The sequence below is a fragment of the Thunnus thynnus genome, chromosome 1, assembly GCF_963924715.1.
Source record: "Thunnus thynnus chromosome 1, fThuThy2.1, whole genome shotgun sequence".
NCBI lineage: Eukaryota > Metazoa > Chordata > Actinopteri > Scombriformes > Scombridae > Thunnus > Thunnus thynnus.
In genome coordinates this window covers 10291691-10311248 of record NC_089517.1, presented here as the reverse complement: position 1 = coordinate 10311248, position 19558 = coordinate 10291691, and the positions used below count along the sequence as shown (strand labels likewise).

At 40.3% G+C, this 19558-nt stretch overlaps 1 protein-coding gene across 6 annotated transcripts in view; it reads left to right on the top strand.

Annotated features, from left to right (window-relative positions):
• Window positions 1–19558, top strand: part of myo9aa (myosin IXAa) — a 110753-nt gene that overhangs the window by 11028 nt on the left and 80167 nt on the right. For all 6 annotated transcript variants that reach the window (XM_067581559.1, XM_067581494.1, XM_067581648.1 and 3 more), the window contains exon 2: window positions 13445–14416. In XM_067581559.1, the coding sequence (XP_067437660.1) occupies window positions 13532–14416 (885 nt within the window). In that variant the 5' untranslated portion in view covers window positions 13445–13531. The remainder of the gene's footprint in view (window positions 1–13444; window positions 14417–19558) is intronic.

The window sequence follows — 19558 nt, the reverse complement described above, 5'->3', positions numbered from 1 at the left end:
TCTGGCGGCCAGATAACCAGACTGTTTTCATGGGGTGTTTTATGTATTTTCTCAGTGCAGCCAAATACTAATTGCAGGAATTAGTTTTGCATGTTTCTAAGAAAAGACATTAGTGGTAAACACTGTGGAGTCCGCAGCCTAGTCACACCAGTCCCCACTGTGTGACCGTCTGTGAGTGCCTAAAATGTCACATGACTGGTTGTGTTGCATTGCGGGAAAACCTTCTTCTTAAACACTGGTTTTCTGCACAAAACTGGCTTTGTTACTCCTCACTTGCACCCGTTGTTGTTGTTGTTGTTGTTGTTGTTGTTGTTGTTTGTATGTGGTGCCGTAAGTTTATTGTTTTCCTTCAAGTTGGCTGGATGTGAAGTCTTGAATGCTGCTTTTTCTACCCGCATTTAAAAACTAACTCGAATGTTTAAAGATGAACAAGCATTCGAGGCTCTACATTGTCCTGTTTTCTAGAAGGTCAAATACTGTCTATAAATGTATTAACAATGCTCTGATGGTGTTGTTATGTTGAAGCCCTATGAGCTATACTTCCTGTCTCACCCAACGCCGCTGTCATTGTCCTGGGAGTGGACACAGGAAGTGGAATTCTCCATGGCGACAACAGAGGAGTGGTGCTGTTTACAGCCACTCTTTCTAGCGCTCTTTTCATAGAAACCCCCCAGTCGCATATTTTGTTATTTGTCATTCTTCACAGCAGCCCACAATAGTCCAGCGTCCGGTTGTATGGAGTCATCATTACCAGCTACTACCGGCAAAGTAAATCTAAAACTCGACATGACATCCGCTTGTCACAACAAACATCAGAGGTTTACTAGAAATGTGAAAGTACATTGCAACTTGTGTGTGTGTGTGTGTGTGTATGTGGAAAAGACCTTGTTCCCATTTCTTTCAGCCTTTTTGCCTTTTATGAGAATCCATTAAAATAAATCTAGCAGTCTTTACGAGATTTCGACTTAACCTTGCACTTTGCATTTGTTGGTTTTCGTCTGAACCTGAAGATACATTAAAACTTTGACTGAAACTGTTTGAATAAAGAACATTTGCTACTATGTTCTTTTCTGTGAATGTCCGAAAAATGTCTTTAAAATACTGAGTCAGTGCAAAAAGCAGAAAAAGATACACATTATAGGTACAGAAGTTGCAGAGGTTGTAGATATGAGAGCACACAGTAGCATGCAGTTGATGTTTTTTTAATAATGTTGTCCTTGGGACTCCTGCAGTACTCAATGTTAATTTCCTTCCTCTGCCTTCTCCCTTCACTCTCTCCAGCCTACTCCAGGCAATAACAATAATAGTCCCCCCATGGCAAAGTTAGGCTCTTAATTTAGCAAACACACATGGCACTTCCTCCAAAAACAGGTCCTCACGTTCTCGGGGAGGCGGTGTCATATTTTTCGCGTCAGTCGTGTCACCTGTTGGTGTTCGGCCGGTGGAATGCGGAGGGAGTCGGTGTAGACATAGTGCTTCATTCAGACTGACCGGCCACAGTTATCCTCCGCTGTGTGCACAGACGAGCCTAAGAGGCCTTCAGTCATTTTTAATTATGGTGTGGACAGTGATTCCAGCGTGGACTGGTTCCAGCCCGGCCCCCGGCCGCATTGACTCAAGTGTCTTGATTACACACTTATAATGTAAGATACGAACAGCACAAAAGCCAAGACGTTGTAGTTTTTTTATTGATCGATTGATTTTAGTGACTCAAGCTGATAAAACATCTGTTCCCTCAGTAAATAAATTAATGAATAAGTAAATGAATTTAAAGCTAAGATAAATAATAAAAGATTTAAAGGATCATGCCAATGTTTTTACAGTTTGCAGCTCGTTAACTACAAATCATTCATGCTTTACATTTTTGTTGACCATTTCCAAATGCATGCTATTAGAAGTACAACGAGTCGTCTATGAATCGATCAGTTGATAAGTGATTAAATCATTCTTTTTTTTTATTTAGCTGGTTTCAACTTCTCAAATGTGATGATTTCATGCTTTTCTTTGTCATACATGGTAGTCAACTGAATATTTTGGTGGTTTAGGCTGTTGGTCTGAAGGTTTCACTTTTGACTCTGAAAAGTTCTAATCGCCATTTTGACAGTTTTCTGACATTTTATAGACAAAACGCTTAAGAGAGAAAGTAATCATTAGATTAATTGATAACGAAAAACATCATTAGTTGAAGCCCTACATGCTATACAGTTTTAGAAATCTGAATTAGTCCCACCTTTAGAGGCAGCCATCCATTCATTTCTACAGTATTCAGTTTTAAAATCTATCAGCAGACTGTTGAAACTTCATAATCCGTCAATGAACATCAAGTCTGCACCCCTTTTTGTCAGTTATTTTAACATTATGAGATAATGCTATGCAGATTTTTCCGATCAGTCTGCACTTGAACTACTTTAGCATGCAACAGTAATGTAAAACTGAGAAAAGATTATGCAAATTTGATGCTCACTGTGACGGATTATACCACTCAAGCCAGTTTCAAGATTGTGCTAATAGTAGGGCTGCAAGTGATGATTTTTTTTCTTGTACAGTCGATTGATCATTTGATCTATAAAAATAGTGTGAGACATCTTCAAATTGCTTTTTTTGTCTAACAGCCCACAAGACAAAGGTATTCCGTTTACTATATTCTAAGGCAGCAAATCCTCATGTTATAGAAGCCGGGAGCCTCAAACATTTTTCTTGCAAACTGACTTGAATGATGAATTGGAAACCAGTGGCTTTCTGGAATTGCGGGAGAAATGCATACAACAAAATCCAGTAGAAACCACTGGTAATGTCCCTTTTTAACGTGCTGAAACCCAAATCCAGTAATAATCACATCCTCTATCATGTGTTTTGACATTTATCTTAATGAACAGTGGTACTTGTACTGTTTAAAAATGTAAATTGCTGGTCAATGAAATTTAGTCTGATATAAGATTACAAATCATCTAATTCTTCTGCTTTAAGGTGAATCAACGTCGTGATGAAATGGAAGGAAAGGTCAAGAAGCATCTGTTGTGTGATTCATGGACATAACTGTCAGTAAACTCTCAGATCAGAGCTATTTATAGCTGAAATGGTGGAATAAGCTGGTTATTTGGCATAATATTGAACTGATCTGAGGATGGAGGAGCCAGAAGAGTGAAAATACAGGAGACGTAGTGATGTTTCATCATTCTGAAGCTGGACGAGGTCGTCAGTCTTCCTCTCTTTCATTGCTCTCTCTCTACTTCCCTTATTCTGCTTTGACTCACTTTCCCGCAGCTTAGATTTCAGGAAACTTGACATCCTCTTGTCTTGTCTATGAGTGTGTGTCTCTCTCTCTCTGTCTGCCTCTGTCTCTCTATATTCCCTTCATTCTCTAAATTCAGTCTCTTTCTGTGAGTTTCAGACTCCTTTTCCCTCTGGGTTCATTCTCTTTTCTCACTCTTCCTGGCTCTCTGAATATTTCTGTCAGACGGAGACACACAGAGAAACAGACAGATAAAACTTGAGAGCTGTGTGAGTGAGTGCAGAATATGCTTTAGTGGTAGTAAAGGTGGTGTTTCACTGCAGGCCCTGAAACTGTATTACTGTCAGCAGAGAAAAAGCAAGTTTCCCTTCTGGGCTTTCATTAATTCACCTCCACTCCCTGAAATTCACCTTGACCTAGTCCTCTGTAATGGTTCATCAGAGTGGTAAATGTAGGTCAACTAGATATTACAGCTTTATTGGTGCATTTATCAACAGATAATACTGCTCTAATTGTTTTAGACTTGTCTTGTTTACATGTAAGAAACATCCATGGCTGTGAAATAGGGCAGCAACTAGAGATTATTTTCATTATCGATCAATCTGTTGACTATTTTCTCCATTAATCGATCAGTTGTTTGGTCTATAAAACATCTGAACATGGTGGAAAATGTCAACCACTCTCAAAAACCCAAAGATATTCAGTTTACTATCATAAAAGACTAAATAAAACAGAAAATATTCTCATTTGAGGAAGCTGGAATCAGAGAATTTGGGATTGATTATCAGAATAGTTTGCGATTAATTTCCTGTTGATCTACTTTCAAATTGATCAGACATGATCACAGGTTCCTAATTATTTTTGAGCATGCGAGCCCTTAAAATTAAGTAATGCGTGCTGGTGACCTCTCATCACAGGTTCTGGCCGTAGCGTGGACACGAGTTGTGTGCGGTTCAACCAAAGAGGGATTTCTTCTCCTCAGATTGTTTAATTTGAAGGAATTTTAGAGGTCAGAAGAGGTGAAAGTATCCAGTAGTGTACAAGGAAAAAGCTCCAACAGGAGAAAAGATAGTAAAAAATAAACATAATACTTTTCTTTCTTTTCCCTTTTAATTATCTTCTGACTTCTCCTATTTATCTCTCCTACCTCCAGATGTGAACATCTGCACTAGATTCCAGTGTTGTTCTTGAATATCAGGAAAAACTTTCTTAATCTACTAGAAACTAGAATTCAAAATAAAGGCAGTGAATTTAAAAACCCATCTGAAAATGTGGAGCTACTTTCAGACACTGCAAGCACTCAATAAGCTGCTCTGAGAAAATATTTCCTGTGTTAGCGAAATGTGCTGGTGCTGTCATTCCTAAAAAAAAAAAAAAAAAAAAAAAAGTCCATGTTCTGGAGCAATGAGCTCAGTCTACACATCTGAGCTTGGAAGAAGCATTTGCATAAGTGCAATTTTGACAAAACCTCCAAAACCGAAAAACGTTAAAGACGCTGACTACAACATTGGCATCTCTGCACTCCTCGTTTTCCATTTGCCTAAATTAGTGCCAAACATGGTCATTCACCCTGGAGTTAAATACAGGGAGAGGTTACAGTAGGCTGCTGTGCCATATCCTCATGTTACAGTCAATTTACCACACAGTCTAGAAAAGATTTAACCTCTGTCAACCGTTCACTTTTGGGCAGACTTATTGGAATAGTCCCATGTCATGTTCTCATCTTCAAAGGAAATGGTTATCTGTGTATAATAAGATAAAAAATCACATTAGATATATTGTAAGTTAGTTACTGTGGAATAAGGCTCCACAATAACCCAGTAGCTTTATTTCATCGTTGCTTGCACAGGTTATAATGACTCTTACTTTACTACAGTTGTTTCCATTGTCTTGTGAAATACTAGATACATTTAAGGCCTCTAAAAAGTCCTTCAGTTAAACAGTCTGCGAAGGAAATATGGTTCAACTGCGCACAGTGAAGCTATAACCTTTGACATTGTTTCATTTTAAGGGTTAATAAGCCAAAAAGATTGCAAACCACTGCTCTAGTTTGCATAGTGTCAGAAAATAGTGAAAAATGCCCGTTACAATTTCCAAGAGTCCAAGATGACATCTTCAAATTACTTGTTTTGTCCACCCAGCAGTTTAAAACCTGAATATTTATAGTTTACAATGATATAAAAACAGAGACAAGTAGTAAATCTCAAAAGAAGACACTGCAACCAGCAAATGTTTGGCATTTTTCCTTAAATATAAATGAGTTAAATTATCAGTTTATCAAGTAATCGATTAATCGACCGATCAGCAGCGCGTCGACTCTGCAGCTCTCTGTTTCCTCTGCTATAATGCTATTCCAGTAGTTTCTCCAGGGGCCAAACAAGCCGGAGAATTGTAGCTCTGCGGCTGACAAGGTCAAGGCCTCTCTCTCTGTGAGCTACAGTGTTGCCTCCAGGCTGAAGGTGAACTATTTCTGTAGGACAGTGCAGAGGCAGAGTTGTGTTACACATTGATACATTTGGGTGCAGGGAATGGTGACCTGTAATTATATACATGTGCATATATGTGTGTGTGTGTGTGTGTGTGTTTATGTTTGCTGAACACGTCGGTGCTCGTATGGCACGTCCACTGCCGCATCAATCAGCTGACCCTCCGATCCTTCCGTACTACAGCTGGGCTACTTCTTCTGCAGTCTGAGGTTATGACTTCACTGAAAAGAGGAGAAGTGTAGTGTAGAGATGCAACCATAAGTTGAGTGATGAAGTAGAGAAATCTAATTCAAAATGACGTCTTCAAATTGCTCGTCCTGTCCACCCAACAGTCTAAAACCCAAACATCTGCAATTGGTATTAAACTGAGATGTTGCATTCAGCGAATGTTAGAAGAGAAAGTTAAAGGCGACAGAAATTTAGCTTCTTATTACTACTTCACAACTCCTGAGTGTCTGTGAAGGCTTATGTTGTTGTTGTTGTTGTTGTTGTTGTTGAATGACATTTTTCTCCCTCAGCCTTTCATCCATTTTTGAAACACTGTTTTGATTGTGTTTGATGATTCTGACTTAGTGGTCAGGCCTCAGTCGAGAGTAATTTGACAACAATTATACAAAAATACACAATTTAAAATAGACCTTGTTTGTAGGTGTAAGACAAGCCACATGGATGATATTTTAAAAGTTTGGTGTTGACGTTACTCACTTCTCTGCTTCATTGTGGCCGTCACCCTTGGAGCAAAAGCCTCTCACACTGTGCTTTTTGGTGAAGTGCTGCCCAGCAAACGCTCCCTCTGGCCAGGGACCTCCCCACCTCTGAACAGCCGGTGCTGGAGCTGAAGCTGGAGGCCGGCCGGCGGGGCTTTCACACCGACTCTACCCATCTAGGGACGCTTTAAGCTAGGTTTGAAATAACTCCTCGAGCGCCTCCGTTGACGGAAAACGGCCCCGTTCACCAGTAACAGCGGATTATCCGTGAATCCCAGTTATCTTCGATGAAAGTTTGTAGAAGTACTCGGTGTAACCTGGATGGTACTATTAGTACATGTGTAGCCCTCTAACAGGCTTCACTATAGAAGTGAGAGAACCATGCTAATGCGCGGGAGGGGTCACGCAAAATATGGCTCCACTGCGTCATCGAGCCATGATTTCAGGTCCGCCCAAAAAATCCTGAACACAAAAATGGTGAAAAACAGTTTAACGATATAAGTCCACACATCAGTACTACATGGTTCAGTCTTTTCACATGTTTTCATCAATTATTTTCTAACATATATATAATATAATGTGTTTGAAACGACGTCTCAGATTTTCCTTCACACAGACTTTCAGCTTTCATCCAGGTAGACGTACATTTATTCTAAAGACGTCACTCAGTTGAAGATGGTATGTACTGTAAATGTGGTAAAAATGGAGTAAACAGATTTATTTAAGTGTGTGCATGGTGTATGGTAGAAGAACAAATTCACATATTTATTAGTGAAGCACAGTGATTTGGGGGACATTAAGTTCTTCAAATATTATCTTGCTAGCTATGTTTACTAGAGAACAGGTTCCTGTTGAATGCCTGCAGGCTTCTTAGTTCCTACTTTACCCAGTTATGACACTTGAGGATACATTTTCACCAGACCCAATAGAGACTACAAGTTTAAACATAGGAACCAATCATCACACGCTCCACACATAACACTTGAGGAAGTCCTTTACTGGAAATGCTGCAGGCGTTATATTTTATTTGTAGCACTCACAGTATATGTACCATATGACAAATCAAAGTGCATTCTTCAGAAAATTCACAGCTCACAGTTTACAGTTGGTTTTATGACTGGTTGTACTGTTTGTGTTTTATGTCTGAAGTGCAATTTCCTGTGCCTGTGACAGTGAGGGGGTTGGGCGTGTTTTTTTGAAGGCAGTGTAGCCCTATTAAAAGCAGGGGAAATTAGTTTCTGTGTGGTATGTGTGCTACATAACAGTCTGGTTATCTGTACCTTATCTGTGTTTTATCTGAACTGTAATGCACTACCATAATTAGCACTTTATTTCACACATGCGATAGAAGTTGACACCAGTAAACAAAGCATGCACATTCTCTTATAAGCACACCATCTCGTTACCGGGTATTAAAAAAGGAATTCGGAGAACGACAAGCTTCAGCGATTAAAAACTGCAACTACATCAAAAAACACCATATAAAATAAAAATACAATTAATTTCATGATCATGGTCATAATATATTATTTTCATTGCTCTATCATCTAATGGTGTAAATTAAAACAAATCACCAAAAACATCATATCAATTCATCTTTGACCAAAACACTAATTGTCCCTTAAATTAGCTAAAAATCTTTTCTACTTTTTTTTTTTAGCTGTTCTGTTGACAAATAAACCAAGGGGTGTAAAGATCATAATCATTATAAGCTATTACAATCAATATGGCCAAATATGCCTTAAAATGGTAATAAAATGGGTAAATACAAGATGACACAGCTATGTTGGCCCTAAGCTTCCTAATTAAAGGTTTATGTGGTAACTTAAAAACATTGTCAGTATCTCTGCTCTGTTGGTTAAATGTTTTTGTTTTCCGACAATAAAAAAACGTCATAAAACATCTCGGACTTTGACTTAAACTCTTAACTGAAAAGGGTTGCGTGGTTGTCAGTGGGTCATGCCAGTGGTGTTTAAGGAGTGACTGTTCAGCCTTTACTCCAGTGCCTCCAGTGCGTTCATAGATCCGAGCTAAAGTTTTTTAGCAACACCTGACTGCAAAATCGCTTCTAAATCGAGGAGGAACCGAATGTACAACAGCGATAAAGTAACAGTGTGAACATAGCAGCTGAATTTGACACTATAGAGCTGTCACATCCACAAATGAATCCTGAAAAACGTGTAGACTAGATGTGAGAGTTCACAGTCCAGTGCCAACTCACACACCTTAGTGTTATGCATACAAATTCCCAGTGGCTGAAGGTATAATAAAGAGCCACCACAACATTATGAGCTCTGAATACACAAGCTTAGCCTTGATGACAGTGACACACATGCACACGCACACACACACACACACACACAGTCTTTCAGAAAGATGACTCCACATTGCAGAAAGCTGACCAAACTTGATCCTTCACTCCTCTCCCAACAATGGCAGCCATTGAAGCATCTGGCTCACATGGTTGTGAGTCCTGTCAGAGGGGGAACCTCCAAAACTGGTTACAGAAAGAATGCAAATAGTGCGGATGTTTCTTCGAATGATTCGATATCTGTTAAAGTAAAATATGTAAACTCGTGAGCATCTTAAGTTCATAAATTCTATCTACATCTTGAGATGTACAAAAACAAAACAAAAAAACAAGTTGTTTGTTAAAAAAACAGATGGTCACCGAGATGTTAAAAGAGATTTGCTACAGTCTGAAAATCTGATATCCTGTTAAATGCATTTTCATCACAGGTCGTGTAAAGCCACAGATCAAAGTACAGATACATTCCAACATTACTCTTCACTTTGGTGAACTCTGATAGCATCTGACCTGAGTTTACCTTTAGAAAAGCTCAAAGCAAGAACACACGTCTTGTGTGTTTTCCACATCCAGAATTTGGTTTGTATGAATTTTGGCTTCACTGGTCGCTGGTATCTTAGCGGAGGTTGGTGATGCGGTAGGGGGGGGGATGTGTTATGTCTTGTGAAAAGTCGCCTCAAACAGATTTCAGGTCAGATTACTTGACTGCGATTCCTACTGTAATCTCTGACCATTCAGGTGATGTAACCAGATCCGCTTCTGGTTCAGTCGTTTTGGGGAGAACAGAAACGAGAAGAGGCCACCGCAGGTTTCCTCCAGCTGAGCTCCGTCTGCCTCGTCACTCCCTCCAAGGCACGAACCTCAGGCTCATCTCCATCGAACCTTTTTTTTTTTAATAAAATGTGCACACACACACAGACACACGCGCACACACTTTAGGTGGTATGACATCATGCTTCAAACATGCTTTCTTCTTCTTTGCTCACTCTGTTGCTTCTCACTCTAAGGATACTTTCAGCAGCAGAGTGGCTGTTACTTTTTTTTTTGGGCAGAACATTTTATTTATCTAAAAAAAAGTGCAACAATTGTGATTTTTCTCTCTTTTTAAACATTTTTTGTATCATTTTTGACCTTTCACAGTCAGTTATTATTTCTATTCCAGTTCCCAGTGTTGTGCTGTTACAGAACATATAGGCCTAAATAATTAATAGCATATACAGTATGTTATCTAAAATAATGTTTATTCTTGCACACAGTAGTACCAGGCTCTAAGAGTGTCCAAATACACATGTTAATGACTGATTGTTGATTCATCACTGTTAAAAATTCGTTTGACTGCTACTCAGTCGCTTTCGGCCACAGCAGGCAGCTGTGGCTCCCTATGAGGGTATCTCCAAAAGTAACCCAAGTCTCATTAGAATAAAATAAAAATAAAAAGCATTTGCATTTGTGGTATTTTTTTCCTGATTAAAATTAAGTGAATGTCAACAACTCTTTCTTTTACCATTTCTTCCTTGTAACAATATCCTCTGCATGAGTGATGTCGATCGAGAGCAGCACATTTTATCTTTATACCTGATGATCTGTGTTTGTAGACTACAGCACTTGTTGATACAAGGATACATAGGCTTTAAGTTCCCTGCATGTTTAGTCTCATCAGAGTTCAGTCCTCCAGAAACGACTGTAATTCTCGCATAATCTGCAATCTTTTAAAATCTTTTAAATTCTTTGTGGCAATTTGTTGAATAATAGCTCTGTGTTATTTTGTACTTTGTGATTTGTTGCTCAAATAAATTACTTGTGTTTATTCTTGATTCGAATACATGATAACCGTTAAACGCTTTAATTGTGATAAATGATTTGTGAAAATAGATTTATGATCATTATTGTGGCTGATGATCGATTAAGGTAATGGCTTAAAATTCACTCCCTTGTCCCAACCAATCTACCTTTCTATTTCATCATCCTATCCCCCCCAGTCTGAACCAGGATCTCCCTTTATGTCACCTTGATCCATTCTTGGCTGTGGTTAGTTTGTAAATCTTTCAGAAAGATGTCAGCGGAGATAGTTGTTATTGGGAGATGTGATTAGTAAGAGCACTGGGTGATTTCATAGAGATGTCCATTAGTTGATTGTCCTCATGTGATGGTAAACAGAGAGGCAGCCAGCATGGCCATGTGCTGTCCAGCACTGCCACAACCCTAAATCCCCCCCTCCACCCCCCCCCATCCTTTAAGCAGTGAGCTGACCATCTGTTCCAGGCGCCGGGCCCTCGATGAGCGCTCACACCACAACACACACACACACACACAGGCAGGGAAACGCATACATCACAGTCAGTTAATACCTGCCACGGGCCGTGTTTGTATGGATTCAGCCATATGTAGATAGATTGACTGCTATATGTGCGCGAGGTCAGAGCAGGTGATGTGTGTGTGTTTGGCTGTCTTTTGTATGGGTGTGTGTGTGTGTGTGTGTGTGTCTGTATTTGGAAAAGGGGGGGGGGGAGGTCCCGGGTGCGTGTGTTTGTATGGCACATATCAAAGTTGCTGAGGTGACACATGGCATGAAAGGGTTGGTTATGGGGTGACAGGAAATGACCAGACAGGGGTGCAGCATTTTATCAGTCCCCAGCTGGAGTCCTGTGTTCTCTCTACGCTGCGCACCAGCTATATGTGTCCCTGTTCCATTTCCTGTTTTCATTCTGTTTCTGCTGTGGTCATGCAGTTTTAAAGTGGATGTAGAGTATGATCCATTTTCTACTTTATGTATTCTGATAATAAGAGAAGCTTAAATTATGTAGATGTCTGTAAAAAAAACAATGGATTGTTTCCAAAAGCTTCTCGGATGTGAATATTTTATGGTTTATTTAGTCTTCTATGATAGTAAACTGAATATCTTTGGGTTGTGAACTGAAGACTGAAGTCACTGTGGACTTTGGGAACATTTTCTGACATTTTTCAGACCGAACAATTAATTCGGCATATTAATTGCATCATTGATACTCACTGTTTGGTACAGATGCTCAGCATTCACACGGGGGAAAATCATCCATCATAGAATAGACAAATTCCTGCACTAATAGCAGCCCTTTATAGACCAGGGGCCCATTTCACACAAGTGATTTGCTGACATGCAGATTTCAAAGAGTGCCAGCATCCCCTTTCACAAATGATTGTCACTCCTCAAGTATGTTGTTCCTTTTCATTTGTTACATATGTCAGAATAAACGGTTTAAGATATTATCTCGTGTTGCAAATCGCAGCTTGCATGTTGCAGATTCGGTGAAACGGGCCCCAGAATGAAATGCAACACAGCACATTTGATTAATAGTTGCAACTTAAACGGTCTATTCCTCTCTCTACCTGCTTGAAGATGCCACAGCTGATAGCAACAAGTTGTAGCCCGTTCTCTGGTCTTGTGGGAAGTCGTTCTTTAAAAAGTTAGAGAACAGGAGGGATCTGAAGTAGAAGTCAACGAGACCGGTTGAGGGAAAGCGGGTACAACATAAACAACATAAAGAGAAATTACAGCACATCACAGAATGACTCCTGGAATGATGTAATGCATAAGAGTGTAACGCTATCCGAGATGGGTTTTGCTTTTGAGCTCATGTTTTTTTATTTTAACTTCAACATTCCATAAAATTTGATGACTTTTGATGCAGTTTCACATTTACAGTTTCTGTTTTCCTTATGAATGTCCTTGACATGTATCCGGTTTTAAGTTAATTGAAAATCTATATGTATTCCAATAAAACCCCAAAACAAGTCAAAGGAAGTCTGAGAGAGAGAGGGGGAAGAGAAAGGGAAAACATACGAATGTATGGCCTGTAAATGGTTTGAGAAAGTATGAATGGATTGAATAATTGGTTTTGCTTTTAAGATATAACCTTTGTAAAAACTACTGACTTTAATTCTCTCTGAGGTCAGCTGTTAATGATCTATTGAATCTTAATCTATGAATTTAAATCACCAAAATAAACCTTTTTATATTTTATGCATCATCAGCAGCATTCAAGATGTCAAACGTGGCACAAATAATCACTTCATTTATTCACCCGCATGTCAAATTAATTGTAGTTTCACCAGTGTGTGTTCGGTGTAGCGAATAAATCACAGAGCAGCAGCAGCGGCAGAGTTTTGGACACAAGCTCAGTCATTAAACTCTTCTCTCTGTCTCTTTCTTGTCTCTGTGTCCTGCACTCACCCCATGATGTCTCTCCACTGTGTATTAAAGAGGGAACTTGTGAATGGCGTGATTGTGTATTCAGTAAAGAGGATGGCAGCTGCTGGTCTTGGCGTTTGGGGGAGCTTATGTGTGTGCTCTGGAGTGTGTATGTGTGTTAATGGTAATCCTGTAGATCCTGATGACTTATCCTTTATCCTTTATGAGTATGCATGTTGAGCTCCAGCAAAATAATTTGGTCCTTTAGTAGATTACATAATAGCCCATGAGATCTTTGTGTCATAATCTGACAAATTTCGTAATCTGGCAGATTGCGGAGAGCTGTGTTGAAATCTCTAGTCTTAGATTAATTGAATGGTGGGCAGACGTTTGGTTTCTTTCCTGTTTCAGTTCATAGATATACAGCGTAAATCCTGCTTTGATTTTTGGTTTATTGTGCAGCTTAAAGAAAGCGTTATTTTTAATATTATACAGGTGAAAAGTCTGCAGGGTATTGATCCTTCTTTTTGTCCTCTTTTACAGTTGTAATGTCTTGAATCGGTCGCCCCACCAGCCCAGTGAAGGACGTGCCAGTGCCGGGCCGCTGCTAATGGGAACTCCTGCTCCGCCATGAGTGCTCGTGATGGCGTTGGTGGCGTCGGTGGCATGGGCACCCTCGGTCGGCGGCAGCGCTTTGAGAACTCAGAGTTCACTGTCCGCATCTACCCAGGCGCCCTGGCTGAGGGCACCATCTACTGCCCGATCAGCGCTCGCAAGACCACCACAGCCGCTGAGGCCATCGAACGCGTCATCGACCGCCTGCAGCTGGACCGCACCAAGTGTTACGTTCTGGCTGAGGTGAAGGAGTTCGGCGGAGAAGAATGGATCCTGAACCCCAGCGACTGCCCCGTGCAGAGGATGATGCTCTGGCCCCGCGTGGCGCTGGAGCACCGCCCCCTGTCCGGCGGCGAGGATTACCGCTTCCTCCTGCGACTGAAGAACCTGGATGGTTCCATCCACTATGGCGGCAGCCTCCAGATGTGGCTACAGGTCACAGAGGAGCGCAGGCGCATGGTGGAGCGCGGACTGCTTCCGCAGCCTGAATCTCAGGGCGACCACGCAGATCTGTGCCACCTACCAGAGCTCAATGAGCGCTCGCTGCTGGACAACCTGCGCTCACGCTTCCGCCACGAAAAGATCTACACCTATGTCGGAAGCATCCTCATCGTCATTAACCCCTTCAAGTTCCTGCCCATATACAATCCCAAGTATGTGAAGATGTATGATAATCATACACTGGGAGACTTGGAGCCACATATTTACGCAGTGGCGGATGTTGCTTACCACGCCATGCTGCAGAGACAAAGTAATCAATGCATTGTTATATCCGGGGAGAGTGGCTCTGGGAAAACGCAAAGCACAAACTTTCTCATTCATCATCTGACTGCTCTCAGCCAGAAAGGTTTCGCCAGTGGAGTTGAGCAGATAATCTTGGGGGCAGGGCCTGTACTAGAGGTAAGCAAAAAATGCTAACGTTGTAGGTTTCAGGTAAACTATACACACTGAATTTCAGAGCTTTAATGAATGAGCTCTGCTGATGATAGAGCTGTACACCGGAGACTTGACTTAGATTTAACTGCTGTGACACCTAACTTACTTGAGGCTTGACTTGAGGAGGTTTGACTTGGATTTCACCAGAAAACATGCTTTAAATCAGTTGAAACATCAGTTGCTGCACCTTTATTAAAAAAGCTCTAATAATAACCTTGTGCCCCAGACCTCATCAGTCCAGATCCTGTCTGTTGAGGCATCAGTTTTAGCTTCAAGGTGGCTGACATGGAAAGATTCCCTCAGTCTTGACATGAGACTTGTCTCAAATTACTTGGATTTACCTCCTTGCTAATAACGCTGCCTGATTCACATTGTTTTTTTAGTTAATTTGGTGATATAAGAAGGGATCTATAACATCTGTATATATTCAGTTTAGGCTGGTGTGTTCAGAGTGGATTTTTTTAATAGTTTCAACACTTTGCTCTGTTTAAATGGATTCCAGCTACCATATTCAACTAGACTTGCTGTGAATGTGAGGTTCTGTGTGGCTTGTAAAATTAGTTACACAACACTGCTTATCCACAACCGTCTCTATGGTTGGCCCTGAGTTGTGTCTGCCCCATACAGAGGTTTATTGCAGTTTGGGTACAGCTGCGTGGGGATTATGTAGTGCACAGAGGAGCTCTCTCTCTCTCTCCCTCTCTCTCTCTCTCTCTCTCTCTCTGCAGGCAACCAGTGGCCTGTCAGCGGTTACAGTTGTAGATTCTTGTTTTTGTGATTACAACCATTTTTTTTTTTTCTGCACAGTGGAAAGACTCTTTCAAGGTAGACGTTGTAGAGGCCCAGCCACAGGTTGCGAAGGAAACGGGGTTGTTTTCATATCTCTCAAGACATTCCACTCATATTCTTTTTCTTCTTCAGGGACTTGTCACTTAATGAACACCAGTCAGAGTCTTTGACAAGTTCACAACCGCACATTGTTTTCTCATTTGTCTTCCACATCAACAGGATTCTTGAAGGTTGTGTAACACCCTTCAACTGTACGGACAATACTGCCAGTCAGGAAGGCAAATACTGGCTGCATATTGGCAAGAGAGTTGTTGTATTTTATAAGGGGTTGTATCACTCGCTGTCACGTCACCTAACCACCAGCTGTTTACACTTGCTTCGGTTACAAAGAACCTGGCAACGCTCAGAGAAATGCATACATATTCTCAGGTATTTCTTCATCTAGGTGAAGTCAGAGGGGCATTCCTCTGACAGCCAGGGATGAAAACCACATAACCAGATACATTTTCATTATTTACCAGCAAAAAAAAGTCTGAAAAGTCTTTGAGTTTATGGCCACTCTACCGGAGCTGATTTTAGATTATTGAAATCTAAACACTGACTCATTTATTTCATTTCCTCTCTAAGCAATGAAATCGAATTGCTGCCAGTGTTTTTAGCATCGGTGTCAAGTTTAAAATAGCAGTTTTGCAAGCCAAGTTCAAAGGTAACTAGCAAGACAACAATCTTAGCAACAAGTAGTTCCACTCTTGTGTTTTATTGCCTTCGGTTTAGCAAACAGTTCTCAGGAATGCCATTCATCGGTGTGTCTCCGGGGTTAATGTGTAAGCATATTGGGTTAATCCTCGACACAGCAACACGACGGAGTAGTTTTGAGTGCAGAGGAGCAGCCTTTAATTGTTTGCACAGTAAGATTGCGTATCTGCCCATTGGTGATTGATGCCAAGACTGGAACGGCGGTGCTACTGAGAGGAAGGGAGGAACAGCAGCCAACATTAACTCACAGCAATACTTCGTCTTCATTTCCCTGTAGCTCTTCATTTATTAAAGTAGACAAGCAGAACAGGAGGAAAGATATTTGCTGTAGAAGTTTTTTTTATGTAGAATATGCTAATGGTTATTCATGTCCTGCCAGCATTGTACTTTTAGGAATATTTCATCCCAACATTTCGTCATTGACTTGACATTCAGTGCCTCAGTGACTCAGGAAGGAGTATTGACCTTTACTAGAGTTAATGTTCTGTCACCTATAATGTAAAGAGTATTGAATTTAAACTTGACCCCTGACATGAGCCATTGGTTTCAAGAGTTAATCCTTAGCTGGCTTAATGAAATGACAGAAGCTACTAGCAAAAGATCATCTGACGGGATGCTACAACGTTAATAACTTTTTCCTCCGGTGTGATGTGCATCGTTGAATACTTGAAGCTTGACAGGCTTCTTTGCCGAATCTCATTTGATTGCATTGGGTGGTGTCTTATTTCATGTATCAGGTATTTCTATTAGATCTTATTTTAAAGGTCTAGGAAGCTGGTTTAGGACATTAAAATCATCGAGATGGGAGATACAGTATGGCATCATGTGAGTGGGCCCGTAACTAATTGGACTAAACAGAATTCAGGGATTCTAATGAGTTTTGAGTATTATAAAATAACCATAGAAAGTAAAGTGTGAAAAGCCAAAAAAAAGGAATTTTTTGGAGAAAACTTCCTGGAGGATTAGATCGGCTAATATATCAGTTTGTGACATTGCATTTAGGATATGACATGATGAGGAAAAAAATAAAATTGTATGAATAATATGTGAAACTTGTACAATGTTTAAAAACTCTAAACTCAAGGTTTATTTATTCAGCTTTTCCCAAAGCTTTCGCCCTTCTTCAGTAGGCGTATGAAACTTGAATAATATGTGACTCACTTTCCACCAGTGTTTACGCCTGGATACTATCCAGCACAAATGCTGTATTTCACTGTTGGTCCCTGAGCCTTTCTGCTTTAACATTCAGGGTTTAGCGCCTCGCTCAGTGGCATCTCAAGTGGTTAAAGACCCCTTTACACTGTGCGATTTTTGGGCTGTCTGAGACGAAAGTTGACAATTGACTTTGGCGACCAAAGTCAGCCTGAAATTCTGACAGTTTCAGAAATTCAAGCCCAAATTCACACAATGTGACTGCTGCTACGACCCATTTCTACAAATACACCAATCAGAATATGACATGAAATGACGTACTGTTTTTCAATAGAGTTTAGAGGTAAAACACACTTGTTCTCCTTAATATGTCCATGGAGAGAGATGAAACGAAAAAGAAGTTCGTGTGACTTTGTTGCATTTTAAAAACATATGAGCAGCACAGATGGATGACGCAAACTAATGAAGTGTCTCTATTCATGTCCTGCCAGCATTGTCTTTAAGGAGTATTTCATCCCAACATTTTGTCATTGACTTGACGTTCAGAACCTCAGTGACAGGAAGGAGTATTGACCTCTACTGGAGTTAATCTTCTCTCAACTTAATGTGAGAGAAGATTAACTCCAGTAATATACTTTTTTTTTCTATTCGCATCATCGCGCAACAATTCACCACACATCCAACCACACAGTCTGACAACCTCAAATTGATATTTTGCAGTCTGACACAGATTGTGACTAAGATTTTCCTCCCACTTCCAGGTGGATGTCCAGGCCAGTTCATCATTCAGAATCATCTGATATCAAACACTAAGAAAGCGTTGAGCCGTTCCCCTCAAGTGAAAAATACTACAGCAAACTAGCCTGAGGTTTTCTACTGACTGTCGTGCGCAGGGAAAACTTGCCCCCGAGGCCTAAAGCATGAGGAGAGACAGTTGTTTTTTTTTTTTTTAAACTCTTGATAGAGGATATCACTTACAAGAGGTTTTGGTCTTTTTGGAAACCAGCCAACAGCTGCATGTACGTGTTAAGATCCTGACAAGCCCTGTCGCTCAAGTGCTTCAATTAATAAAACTCAGCTTGAAGGAGATGAAAACATAGACCGTAAGAGCCTGTTATGTGGGGTTAGCAAAACACACTTAGATCTGCATTTTGACTACAGACTTCCCTTTTGGTCGAGGGTTTCATGGGGATTCTTTTTCCACAGAATTGATCTTCTATAAATAGACTGATTGTAATCAGCCTGACCTTCAACACTTTTGGACTTCAGTTGACCCCTGCAGGATGAAGATGACTGCAAGCATACGTGAAATACAACAAATACTTCCCCAGATGTTGGTTTAGTGCTTATCTGCTTGTCTTTCATTCCTGACGTTGTTTACCTGCTTGTGCCAGATATGACTGAAATTGACATTAAGCCTTAAATTCCTGTGACTACATACGTATCCACTGGAATTTACCTTCTGAAATTGTTTGTGTGGTCTTTATCTTCTCTTGTTCCATGCCACTGTTACATGATATGTAGGAAGTTTTGACTTATTCTCACGAATGCTGTTACTCAAGAACTTTCCTCCTTTTACACTTTAGATCTCTGCTTTCCCCTGATACTGACGGTTACGTGACTATGTTTTAAAACAACTTGCTATTAAAGGATGCATACTGATGCAGAAGACTGGCGGAACATTATGCCGCTCTTGTTTTTAATCTTTTGCACTTTTCGCTTTATAGCAATAGATGACAGACAGCTATAAAGGAAAGCTGTTTGTGCAACCTTACTATTAAAGCCCATTTGCTGTTTTCTTCTTTGCTTGATCTCCATTTATCTAACAGTGTTTATCAGTAATGACAGGTTAGTGCAGAAAACTGTGTATCTTTTCTTTGTGAGATGACTACTGAGTTCACCCAGCACTACATAATAGTTACCTTTCCTTTCTTTTTAGCTCTTTGTGACCAAAAAGAACCCTTCAGATTAAATATTGATAGATTTAAAATCTATCAATACTCTTACTCAATACTGTTTAGCACTCGTTCGGTCTCTGCAGTGTTTTCAGATGGATTCTTTATGTAGCTAGTCATCATCCAGGGTTTAACGAGCGCTCAGGCTTTGAATCCAGATGTCAGCCTGTTGAGTCTTTTGGCTTTCAGGTGGCAACATGACATTTAAAAATGATTAAAAGCTCACTTGAAGGCATGCAAGTAGGTATGAAAGTGCAAGGTGTACAGAAAATACTGAAAGATACATCGTGAGGAGCAACTTTGTTTAATATGGAGGTGTTTATGGAATAAAATAAATGAGATTTTTTGGATTCTGGTTATTTTATGATACCAATAATGGGATATGATGCTATTTTAAGGAGGGAATCGGTTCTGGTTCGACATTATTGTTAACACTAATGAAAACAATGATCGC